This window comes from Neofelis nebulosa, chromosome 7 (genome assembly GCF_028018385.1).
Source record: "Neofelis nebulosa isolate mNeoNeb1 chromosome 7, mNeoNeb1.pri, whole genome shotgun sequence".
NCBI classification, from domain to species: domain Eukaryota; kingdom Metazoa; phylum Chordata; class Mammalia; order Carnivora; family Felidae; genus Neofelis; species Neofelis nebulosa.
Genome location: NC_080788.1, coordinates 62965401 through 62978075, shown reverse-complemented (window position 1 = coordinate 62978075; position 12675 = coordinate 62965401). Strand labels below are relative to the sequence as shown.

Sequence of the window (12675 nt, the reverse complement as noted above, 5' to 3'; positions counted from 1 at the left end):
GAATTTCCAGGGCATGATCCTCTTCCCAGGAACGCTTCCACACCAAATCCAGGTCCTTGACTCAAGGCTTTTCTACAAGAAGATTACATCGTGCCCAGCCTATCTCCTCTGAGGCTGGAATGGGAACAAAAATGTCTACCTGGGAATTGCCGAGTCTTTAAATTTCCACCAAAGGCGTTGTTTACCCCATTTCTGAACCTGTGAGGCTTGATGCACTACGAGGTTGACAGAAGGGGTAAGTTCCATGAATAGAAAGGTAGAGCTGAACTTGCCCTTAATTCTAGTATGGGTAGGCAAACTTTTTCTGTAAAAGGCCAAAAATTTTAGGAGGCCACATGTGGTCTTTGTCAAACATTCCTTTTTGTTCTGATTTTGGTTTGGCTTGGTTAGTTGGTTGTTTTCATTATAAAATATATATAACTTACAGGGCGCCTGGGTGGCTCAGTTAGTTGAGTGACCAACTCTTGATTTTGCCTCAGGTTGTGCTCCCAGGGTCCTGGGATTGAGCCCCAAGTCAGGCTCTGTGCTACATGCTCTCTCTCTTTTGGGCACCTGGGTGGCTCAGTCGGTTGAGCGTCCAACTCTTGATTTCAGCTCAGCTCATGATTTCATAGCTCCTGAGATCCAGCCCCACACTGGGCTCTGTGCTGACAGCGTGGAGCCTGCTTGGGATTCTCTCTCTCCCTGCCCCTCTCTCTCTCTCAAAATAAAAATAAATAAACTTAAAATAATAAAAATAGTTATAGCCATCATAATGGGTGTAAAGTAGTATCTCATTGTGTTTTTGACTTATATTTACCTAATGATTAGTGGTATTGGACATCTTTTTTTTTCGCTTTTAATGTTTATTTATTTTTGAAGGAGAGAGACACAGAGAGTGAGCGAGGGAGGAGTAGAGAGAGGGAGACACAGAATAGGAGCTGTCAGCACACAGCCCAAGGTGGGACTCGAACTCACAAACCATGAGATCATGACCTGAGCTGAAGTTGGACGCTCAATCGACTGAGCCATCCAGGTGCCCCTGGACAACTTTTCATGTACTTGTTGGCCATTTATATATTTCTTTAGAGAAATATCTATTCAAGTCCTTTGCCCATTTTTTAACATGTTTGATTTTTTGCTGTTGAGTTGTTTGTTTTTTTTACAATCCTTTAAATATGTAAAAACCATTCTTAGCTCATGGCCTATTACAAAATTTGTAGTAGAGGCCATTTGACCCCTGAAGCCAGAGTTTGCCCAGCTCCCTCATTTTACATTTGAGGAAAGTCAGCCCCGAAGAGAGACAGTGACTGCCTCAAGGTTCCTGATTCTCAAGTCAAGTTGTAGTGGTCTCTATAGCCACTACCTCATTCATTCAACAAATATTTATCGAGAGAGCCTCTTCTGTGTCAGTCACAGAAGGGGCTGCTACAGAAGTGAATGAACCAGATCCACTCCTCGGAGCTAGGAGTACAGAGGGGATTAAGGCACCAAACAAATAATCACACAAATAAATATGTAATTACGAACTGAAATAAGTGCTAGAAAGGAGGAAAGCCAACTGTTATGAAAGAGAATAATAGACAAGGCCTCTCTAAGGATATGCCATTTAAGTTGAGTTCTGGAGGATAAATAAAAGTAACCCAGGTTAGGTTACTTTTAAGTAAGTTAGGTTACCTCAGCTAGGTTACTGAGCCACCTGGGTGGCTCAGTCGGTTAAGCGTCCAACTCGATTTAGGCTCAGCTCATGGTCTCGTGTTTCGTGGGTTCAGGCCCTGTGTGCGGCTCTGCACTGATGTGCGGAGACTGCCTGGGATTCTTTCCCTCCCTCTCTCTGCCCTTCCCCTGCTCACACTCTGTCTCTCTCTCTCTCTCCAAAATAAATAAATAAATAAACAAACAAACATTTAAAAAATCTAAAAAAAAAATTTATAATATGCAATCAGGGGAGGGAAAGAGAGAGGGAGACACAGAATCCGAAGCAGGCTCCAGGCTCTGAGCTGTCAGCACATAGGCCAACCCGGGGCTCAAACCCACAAACCATGAGATCATGACCTGAGCCAAAGTCGGACATTTAACCCCCAAAACTGTTTTTTAAGTAACCCAGGTTAACAGAAGCGGCAGAGGAGTATTCCTGGCAGAAGGAAATACATGCATGAAGGGTTAAGAAATTATATTGAGTGTATTATTAAAAGTGCAATAGGGCTCTTATCAAGATCATTCCATTTTCTGTGAAAAGAATAGAATGTCAGTGTACAACAGGTCAAATGCAATAGATTGAAAGTAAAAAGACAAATTGGAAGACTACTATAATTGTTCAGATGGAAGTTGATAGGGCTTGGGCTGGACTGGCAGCAGTGGAAACAAAGATAAGTGAACAGTTTTGAGAATTATTTGGGAGGGTAACTCATTAGCACCCGGTGATGGACTAGATGGCAGAAGTGAGAAGATGAGGTATCAACAACAACTCCAGGGGCACCTGACTGGCTCAGTCAGTGGAGAATGCGACTCTTGACCCCAGGGTCATGAGTTTGAGCCCCACGTTGGGCAAAGAATGACTCCAGGTTCCTAGTTCAAGTGGATGGATGGTAGTGCCATTTACCATGAGAGAGAAGTGCAAGGAAGGAGAAGGTTTGGAGACAGAAGGTCCAGAATTCAATTTTAGATGTAGTAAGATTTAGACCCCCGTGAAGCATCCAAATGGAGAACTCAAACCAGCAGATGGATATACAGATATACACAGAAAAGTGGTCTGAAGGAAAGTTAAAATTGGTGTTGGTATGAACTGAGCTGTATGGTGCTGGACAAGGGCCAAAGTGACACAGTGGAAGAAACATGACCTGGTCCAGGCATCAGGGAATCTAGGTTCCAGTTCCAATTCTGTCACTAACCACCCTCTCTGAGCTTCAGTTTCACCATCATTAATACAAGGAGATTGGCCTAGATCATGGCTTCTTTAGTCTTTTTTGGGGTAAGAATTAACTCCCCTCCTCAAAAATGAATACACAATATTATACATGATTTCAGGGTTTACTCCATTCATGTCACCTTTCTATGGACACCAAAGGAACAACTCCTAGACTATATGACCAGACAACCAAAGTTTAGAAGGCCTTTTTTTCTACATGCTATATATATATATATATATATATATATATATATATATATATACACACACACACACACACACACACACACACACACACACACATATAAAGGTCCTCCAGGCACTGTTAGAAAATATGACAGGCACTGAACCAAGGAAAGAGGGAACATCAGGGCCTAGGTCTCCCTGGCTCTCTACCAAAAAGTATCCATCACCATGAAACTAGACAGTGTCTCCAAAGTTTCAAGTCTACTTTTCACAGTTTATCTAATTTTACTCTTTCTTCTTGGCCTATGCTCCAGACAAAGTGGACTCCCCTTTCTTGGAGTATCCTTCCTTCCTATCCACATATCCAAACTCTGTCTGTTCTTCAAGGCTTCAAACGACTTATCTATTTTCCCCACCCCTTCTCCCAAACTAGAAACCATCTCAGCCTATGAAAATCCACAGTACTTTGTCTGTATCCCTCTTAAGGAATTTACCATGTTCTTCCTTATATTATAGTTGTGCCTCCCCCTATTAAAAGATAGGAACAGCACCTTTTATCCTGTATAAAGAGCCTTCTCACATATCCCTTATCTCATCTGAGTGAAAAATGGATCCTATCCATACTGACCCACTCAGACATTGGTCTCTTGCTAGACAATAGCCTCACCTGACCCCTTTAATGGCATCTCATCCATCCACGTCCAGCTCTGAGCAATACACACATCAGCGGCTACCCAAATGCCTTCCTCAGAAGTTCCCAACTTCAGGGTTCCAACATACTGGCTGGGTTTGGTGTGAAATGTCCAAAGTAATTTCTCACTATTAATGAAGTGCCAATTAAATAATTTACAAATGTAGAGCACTCAGAATAGAGTCCAGCCCACAGTAAGCACTATATAGGTGTTGGGCATTATTAACACTGAAATTTTAGGATTTATGAGATGGGTGTAGCGGATGCTTTTGGTGCTCTGTACACACCCACGGCCCACTTCTGATTTCAGTGGCAGCTGCGGGAGACAGTGATGTGCAGGCTGATAGCATCTCTCCTCCAGAACCCTGTAGGTCTCCTTGCTTTTCTGCCCCAGAGCCTCCTCTTCTCACAAGCTCACTCAAGCCATGAGCTAGACAGCCAGGAAGTACAGGGACATTCGCGGGCATTAACTTTCATCTGATGAATTATCTGCTTCCCCTTCCTACATTGTTACAACCTCTACCATTATCCAGGGGAAGGTAACAAAACTCCTAATTATAGCTTGATCGGTTAGTATCCCACTCCCTGGCACCTTTATCAACCCTTTCCCGTGGAACTTAAGGCCATCTGCCTTTACTCTTCTGATCTTCCGTCTCTGAGCCCATTAGCACGTTTTCAGAGGGCAACAATGGGCTGGGGTGGAAAAAAATGACAAAGTCATAGGTCACACTGCCAAGAAAGATGAAAAGGGAGTGGAGAAACCTTGAGACTCGGCCTTTTTTCCCGCCCTAGGCTCTAAGCGGAGTTAAATCGGCCTTCATAGGTGACTATGTAGTAGTACCTCAAGCCACCGACACGGCAGAAGCGGACTCAGGGGCTGACACTGCGCAGGCGCAGGGAGGGGGCTAGGGTTTCCTCTCAGTTCACTCAACTACTTCTCTTCTACACAAGGGCCATAGGGAGAGTACAGTACCCTGCGCAAGGAGCCTTATTTCTGTGCACCCCAATTCCTCGTGAGGCCCTCAGACCGGCCAGGAAACTTCTGGGAAACCACCTTCTAAGGCCGTCGGGCCGCCCCTCACTCCGCGCCCAGGGCCCGGCCGAACCTGGAAAGCGGGTGCCAGCTGCTGGCGAGGCGCCAAGACAGGAAGGGCCGCCAGGCCTGGTCGGATTCGGCCCTTCTCACCACCGTTCTCACCTCTTTGTCCGCTGCTTTCTCCTCGATACCTAGTAGGGCGTACAGGTCCATCTGTAAGAGCTCCTTGGTCACCGCCATGGTTCCAATCCTGACTGGATTCGTACTACAACTCCCAAGAGTCTAAGCGTGCGTAGGGATTCCCAGGGACTGTCGTCGCCAGCGAGCTGAATGGCGCTTAGCCCCCTGGGAAATGTCGTGTTCTGGATCAGGCTTGACTGTCTATGAGGGAAGCGAGCAAGTGAATGAACTACGCCTCCCAGCAGCCCCCGCGCCTTCCGCTACCGCTCCCCGGTTGATGTAGGCGATCGCGATTCTCCCGCCGGAGGCCTCAGCTAGCCAGCGCGGGAGGGTGTAGGGGTGGGGGCGGGGGCGGGCCTTAGTGAAGGTCCGAGGGTGTCCGGGACCCGGCAAGCGTGATCTCAGCTCTGTGGACCTTGCGGCGCTGCGCCGGCCACCAGAATGGAGAGTAGGTGCTACGGCTGCGCTGTCAAGTTTACCCTCTTCAAAAAGGAGGCGAGTCTTCTCCCCGCGGGCTAGAATGTCAGGGAGGACGCGGAGTGGAGGAAAAGCCCTGGACTTGAAGTCCGTAGACTTGGTTTTACGGCCCCTTTCCAGCTGTGTTGGTTTTGTTGAAATCACTGAACTTCAGTTTCCATATCTGTGAAATGGGGCTAACTCTCCCTCGCTTTCGGGGTTAGCATGAGGGTCCAGAGAGGTGCTGGAGGTGAAAGTGCCCTGTAACTATACACCACGCTCCTGTCTTTTCTGTCTACCTTTCTAGAAAGGTAGGCTTTTCTGTCCACTAAGTGAATGATACAGCTGGTTCCTTCCCTCCACTTTGCTTCTCTGCAGCCCAGTCTTGGTTAATGCCCTGTGACCACTCTCCATCACACCATGTCCTTTGCTCTGAAACCTTCACCATCATGCAGCCTGCCCTTCCCAGGTTTCTTGAGTTAGATTACCTCTCTTCCTCCTGCTCCCAAGGCACCATGGCAAAGTCTTTTGTCCTCTGCACAAGGCCCCACATTCTTCTGGTAAACTGTAGGCTTCCTCTGATCAGTTGTGACCAGGAGATAGGAACCAGATTGGATAAATGAATAGCTATGGAGGCAGATCCGTGTAGCACTTAGAAACCTGGGTTTTGGAACCCGGGTGCTCAGGGTTCAAATTTGACCTCTGCAGTCTTATTCATGGAATCACCTTGGTTTGGGCAAGTCATGTAACCTCTCTGACCCCATCTAAGATAGGAATAATAATTGTGGTCATCAGGATTAAGTAGAGTAGTGTGTATAAATTGTGAGGATTAAATCACATGACGAATGTTAAGTGCTGAGCTTAGTGCCTGGCACACAGTAAGTGCTTAATAAATGGAGGCTATTGTTATCCCTGAAGCCAAACCACCCTCCATTTCTACTAGAGCACAGAAGACAGGGGCTCTGCACTCTCTCTGGTTCTCCTTTGTTGAAGAGCCCATGACCTGAAGCATGAGGTTTTGCCTATTTGTTTTCTACACCCCAGTGCCATTGAATTGAAGTCAGGATAGAAAGCATGGGAATTTTACGTAAAGCTCTACTTGATTTGAATAAAAGACTGGAGACTGAGGAATCGCTTTACCCTCCACCCCTCTCTCTCCCCAGGCCCTAGGGGCCCCATTTCTCATCCTCCTCCCTGCAGCTGGTCAAAACTTCAGTGTCTTCTCTGTGTGTGTGTGCTTGGAGAGTCCCAGGGAGGAGACTGCAGGGGTGGGTGAGAGATGGATCCCCCTACTTCATGTTTCTTGTAGTACGGCTGTAAGAATTGTGGCCGGGCTTTCTGTTCCGGCTGCCTTAGCTTCAGTGCAGTGGTGCCCCGGACTGGGAATACCCAACAGAAGGTCTGCAAGGAGTGCCACGAAGTCCTGACCAGGTGAGAAGCTGACATGGGCAAGGGTTTAGCCAAGCATGGTACCAGGTAGCTGGCCAGCCCACACAGCTTTGTGCTCTGTGGCTAGAGGTCAGGTCAGGAAGTGTTTGGGGGAGAGGTACTGACTGGCAGATAAGGGGACTTCTGATACCAGATTTCTTCTCTATAGAGGACCGTCTCCTGTCAATGCCTCCAAGTGGTCACCACCTCAGAACTATAAGAAGTAAGTGCTAAAGGGACAGAGACAAATAGGGGTGGGGAAAAGACAAAGGAGTCTTTGAGTAGGACTCTCTTCCCAGCCTCTAGATCAAATGAGCACAGGGTCAGGAGAATATCATCTCTCAGCCTCCTGACTGCCCTCTTGGGCTCACAAAGCAGCTCATCAGCCTCTCCCCAGAAACGGTTCTTGGTAGATCTTGCCCTCTAAGCCAGACCCTCTGTTTGGTCAGCTGGATTGGCCTACAGAGGGATATGAATGAGAACCACAGACTATTGTCTATTGGAGGCCTCCCTGGATGCCTAGAAATGATTTGAATGGGAAATGGTGAGAAGGTGCCTTCACCCCTCCCTTCTACATTCTTCAAGAACCTTATCTCATACCTTGCCAGGCGTGTGGCAGCCTTGGAAGCCAAGCAGAAGCCCAGCACTCCCCAGAGCCGGGGACTGACCCAACAAGACCAAGTCATTGCTGAGCGCCTAGCACGGCTCCGCCAGCAGAACAAGCCCAGTGAGTGGGGGCACACAGGGTGATCTAAAACATACCATCCAGACTTCCTGGGACTAGGATGCCTCTGGATCTTACAAGGCTTTCCCATACCAATTTCAGAGTCAGTGGCCTCACAAGCAGAGATAGAAGCCAGGCTAGCTGCACTGAGGAAGGAAACGCAGGGTTCCATCCCTTCCACCCAAGAAATGGAGGCACGGCTTGCTGCACTGCAGGGCAGAGTTCCGCCGTCTCAGACCTCCCAGGTGGTGAGTGCTCAGGGGTCAGGGGTCCTAGGACAAGGACCTAGATACATGTATGCCTATGTACTTTGCAGGAGTTGGCAAAACCTCCCACCCTCACCTCTTGATTCTCAGGCCTGCTGCCAGGCCAAGGATCCAGGGACAAGCAGCAGGATGGGGTGGGGCAGGAAAGAGTGGCCAGATCTACTCAATTATGTGAGCCCTGGATTAGTCAGTCCCCTTTCCAAGAGCTTTGGAAACTCTTCAGCATCCACCCGTAATCTAGACTGCGTTGAGCCTTACGGTGTTGCTTCCTCTCTACCCTACTCCTCACTGAAGTTCCTTCCTGTGAACAGGCACATCAGCCACCAGACACAAGGACCCAGGCCCAGCAGGCGCAGGATCTGCTGACACAGCTGGCAGCAGAGGTGGCTATTGATGAGAGCTGGGAACGAGGAGACCCAGGTAACTTCTCCACCTGGATCCCCCAGGGACCTGCCCCCCCCCCCGCCCCCGGCTCTTTCCCCAAGTAGGAAGGTCTCTGCTGCCCACCCTCTGGGATGCAAATATGAATCAGAGAACAATCAACTTTATAAGCTTTAGATGGGTTTACCCCAACAGGAGCCAGTGTATTACTAGTGGATAAGTGTGTAGGCTTTAGAATCAGACAGCGATTTCTAATTTTTTTTTTTTTTAATTTGAGAGAGAGAGAGAGCACGTGAGTTGGGGAGAGCAGCTGAGGGGGAGGGAGAGAGAGTGAGAGAGAGAGAGAGAGAGAGAGAGAGAGAGAGAGAATCTTAAGCAGGCTCCACGCTCAGCCTGGAGCCCAACACAGGGCTCAATCCCATTACCCTGGGATTATGATCTGAATAGAAGTCAAGAGTTGGATGTTCAATGGACTGAGCCACCCAGGTGCTCCCAGACAGCAATTTCTTATTCTACCACTTAAACTAGCTATGTGCCCCTGGGAAAGTTACTTAACCTAAGTCTCACTTTCCTCATCTGTAAAATGGAGGTATGATAGAACCCACCTCACGGGGAAGTTACGAGAAGTAAATGAGATTAATAAACGCTTAAGACCCTGCCGGGTTCATAATAAGTGTTCAGTGAATGTTCATTGCAATGATGATGATGATGATAAGGATGAGGAAGTGGCTGTTTAGATTTAATTAAAATGAAATTTAAAATTCAGTTCCTCAGTGGTACCAGTCACATTTCAAGTGCTATTAAACTATAGTCTTACACAAATACAGACCATGATATGGAGCGCTTCCATTATCATAAAAAATTCTATTGGACAGTTCTGTTCAAGTGCTTCAGAGCAATGGTTCTCAATTGGGGATGATTTTTCCATCCGGGGCCCATATGGCAACGTCTGGAGACTCTCAGACTCAGATTCTCACAACTTAGAAGGTACCACTGGCATCTAGTGAGCAGAGGCTAGGGATGCTGCTAAACATCATACAGTGCACAGGGCAGCCCCTACCACAAAGAATTATCCTGTCCAAAATATCAAAATACCAAAATATCAAAAGAACCAAGACTGAGAAGCCCTGCTTCAGAGACATAATCTCATTGAATACCCTCCGTAATCTTATACATACTATTATTATCCATATTTTATAAATGAGGAAACTGAGGCCTGGTGAGCTTAAGGAAATTGACCAAGGTCATATGTATTAAGTGACAGAGCTGGGACTTGAACCCAAAGCTGTCTCATTTTGAACCTCTTGGTCTGAAATGTTTATCTAAAGGGGACCATGTCAGAGCCACAGCCACTCTGGTAGAATTCTTCCTGCCTAGTGCCTTACAAGATCTCAGCTTCTCTCGTGTCCTCTCTGTGCTTCTCCCTGGAAGTAGTAATTCCAGCCTGTAAAGCAGAGAGACTGGTTGAGGCTTAGCTTCCCTATACCTTCACCTTTTGGGGCAGTGATGCTCATACCATGGGACACCTACCCTAAGGGCAACATGTAAAAATATCAGGAGTGGGGATAGATGTAGTTGAAAAAAGCATGTCTAAGATTACTAGTATTTTACATTTGGAAAAATGTAGGAAAGACTCATTTTATTTGTAATATAAACCACAGGAGCTAATGCTGAACAAAAAGCTGATAATTTGTGTTTTTTAAAGAAAGTTGAGAAATAGGCACGAGATCTTGGAATGTCTCTGCCTCCCTAACTGCATCACTCCTTCCAGCTGCCCCTATCCAGAATGACCTCAACCAAGGTGGCCCAGGGGGCCAGAGCACTAATTCCAAGGAACAGGCCACCTGGTCCCTGGAAGAGGAGAAGAGCAGGCTGCTGGCTGAGGCAGCAGTCGAGCTGCGGGAGGAGAACACGAGGCAGGAGAGGATCCTGGCCCTCGCCAAGCGCCTAGCCATGCTGCGGGGACAGGACCCCGATAAAGGTAGAGGCTGGGAAACAGCAGCTCACTTCTGTCCATTGGGAAGGCCCTCTACTCCCAACCCCAGGCCAAGCTCTACAAAACGGCTGTATTCCCTGGCACACTGAGTCAGGTGCTGGGATTGCTATGTCCAGAGGTCTATTGAGCTCTGCCCAGAGCCATGAGGAAGGTACTGGGCCAAAGGAATAGATAGGGAATAAGTAGCAGCCATCAGGGGCCCAGGGACCCTCAGTCCCTTCAGGGACTGCAAATCCTTCTGTTCCTGTCCCCCAGGGTTGGGGAGGGAGGGGCAGGATCTGATGTGATTGTTGACAACAGAGGCTGCCTAGCTCTGGAAGAAGTGCCCGTGGAAAGCAAACCAGCTCCTGTGGGCAAAATTACAGCTACTCAAGAGAACTCTCTCAACCTCACTCCTCCTCCTCTGCTCCTGTCATTCCCTTTCAAGTGACCCTCCAGGACTATCACCTCCCAGACAGTGATGATGATGAGGATGAGGAGACAGCCATCCAGAGAGTCCTGCAGCAGGTGGGCCCTGCCTTACCCACCTGACCACCACCTGTCCTGTCTCTGCCTCACTGCCCCACCACCCACTTGGCCCAGTTCACCCTGCCTCTACTCTCTCACTGAATGGCCACTCTGCAGCTCCTGTTCTACCTGGCATTCCACTGTCCCTATGACCCAGACCTGCCTACTGGCCCCTTGAGATGGGGTATCAGCAGCCATAGGCAATAGATCATGGGAGATGGGTTGAGAAGCTAAGGCCACAGAACACAGAAATTCTCGTGGGGCAGGGGAGCAGAGTCTAGGCCTGGAACAGGAAGCTGAACGTCTTCGCCCTGTCCACAGCTCACTGAAGAAGCTGCCTTGGATGAGGCAAGTGGCTTGAACATCCCCGTGGAGCCAGCTCTCAGAGCCCAGGCCCAGTCCTATAGGGCAGAGTCCCAGGTGAGAAAAACCCCAGGCCACTGCCACGCCTTCCTCCCTTCCCTGGCCAACTGCTCCTGCGGCAGTGTTCCTACACACCTCCCTTCCCCAACTCCTCTCTGCTCCTAGAAGGCGCAGGCCAAGGCCCCCAGGCAGGAGGCAGAGGAAGAGGAGCTCCCCTGGTGCTGCATCTGCAATGAGGATGCCACCCTGCGCTGCGCCGGCTGCGATGGAGACCTCTACTGTGCCCGCTGCTTCCGGTGAGTGCAGATAGAATGTTCTGTGTGGCTGGGAGAAATTGCGGGTCCTCTCTGATCCCTGACTTGTCTCTCTTTGCTCCACAGGGAAGGCCACGATGCCTTTGAACTTAAAGAGCACCAGACGTCTGCCTACTGCCCCCGGCACATAGGCTGAGAACACTGAGGAAACCAGGGAGGCAATCCCATGGGCAGTCGTGCAGGCTGGTGCACAAGTCAGGCTAGATTGCTCATGGACACGCCCCTTCCTGAGCCTCAGTGTCCCTGGAAGGAGGAAAGATTCTCCATTCAGGATGATAACTGGGGGAGCCAGAGGAAAGGCAGAAGTCAGAGCCCTCCAACAGCCAAGCGTGGACTGGGAGTAAGACACGGTGGGGAAAAGACAAGACTGAACCTAAGGGTGATGAGCCTTGGAACTTGCTCAAGGGCCCAGGGCCCTCCCCTGGCACTTAATGGATCTAATAAAGAATGCTGATTCCTTGAGCCCAGCATGTCTTACCTCTAGAACCCTGTGGGCTCTGAGCCTGGGCCCCTGGAGAGGTGGCAAGAGCAGGACCTCCACTAGAAGTCCAGTCCTGTGGAGTGAGGAAAAAAGTCAGGCTATCCTACAGGCTTCTCCAAGGAGGAACAGTCCCATCCACCCTGGAACCTCATATGCAGTAGGCATGGATATTCATTCAACTGATCTGAACTATGTGTCCTGCTCTGGGCAACCCATTGTAGCCTGCAGGCCCCACCATCTTAGATTCCTCAGCCTCCCTAGCACTCAGACAGTGCTTGCACAAACAGTGGATGCATGCCCTGCTTCCTGTCTTACTCCCAAAGGATGCCACCTCTCCAGGCTCCTGTCCCAACCTGCCTGCCATTCAGACCTAGTGTCTGTTTCCAGCCACACCTTCCTGAGCTGACTCCTGGAGTCTCCACCTGTACCCTTTACACACCTCTACTTAGCTCCTGCCTTTTCTCTTTCTGCTGCTGGCCAGAGCCAGCTCATGTTAGTTCTCAGCCTGATGCCTCCTGAATCCTTTAGGGAGAGAGGAGGGTTAGCTATCCCTGATTTCCGCAGACCCAGCTAGGTTTTCCCTATTACCTCCTCTATGGGATTCAGAACTGGTCGTTGCCACTTGGGCTCCTGTTGGTGATGCAGGATGCTGTGTGTCCTAGTCTGGTGCCCTCTGCTTGGCCTCTGGGCCTTGCTATATCATGAGCTCTAAAGTAGAACTGTGACCTTCACCTTTGAATTTTCAAGGCCTATCTAGATGGATGGATGGATGGATGGAT

The 12675-nt window shown here is 48.9% G+C and overlaps 2 protein-coding genes across 4 annotated transcripts in view; one reads left to right on the top strand and one right to left on the bottom strand.

The window, feature by feature from the left end:
- Positions 1-5196, bottom strand: part of DNAJC17 (DnaJ heat shock protein family (Hsp40) member C17) — a 42746-nt gene extending 37550 nt beyond the window's left edge. Inside the window, exon 1 of one of the 3 annotated variants that reach the window (XR_009264214.1) lies at positions 4963-5195. Coding sequence is in view for 2 of the 3 variants with exons in the window: in XM_058738163.1 (XP_058594146.1) it covers positions 4963-5040 (78 nt within the window). In the remaining variant the exon portion in view is untranslated. Of the gene's footprint in view, positions 1-4962 lie in introns of all 3 variants that reach the window. The other 2 variants (XM_058738163.1, XM_058738162.1) reach the window with 2 other exon arrangements.
- A 122-nt stretch (positions 5197-5318) lies between these two features.
- On the top strand, positions 5319-11877 carry ZFYVE19 (zinc finger FYVE-type containing 19). Its single transcript, XM_058738161.1, has 11 exons — positions 5319-5475; positions 6746-6867; positions 7034-7087; positions 7473-7591; positions 7691-7836; positions 8166-8274; positions 10007-10216; positions 10659-10738; positions 11060-11158; positions 11267-11397; positions 11482-11877. The coding sequence occupies exons 1-11, from the start codon at positions 5422-5424 to the stop codon at positions 11549-11551; spliced, it is 1194 nt and encodes a 397-aa protein (XP_058594144.1). The 5' UTR covers positions 5319-5421; the 3' UTR covers positions 11552-11877.
- Positions 11878-12675: the final 798 nt, after the last annotated feature.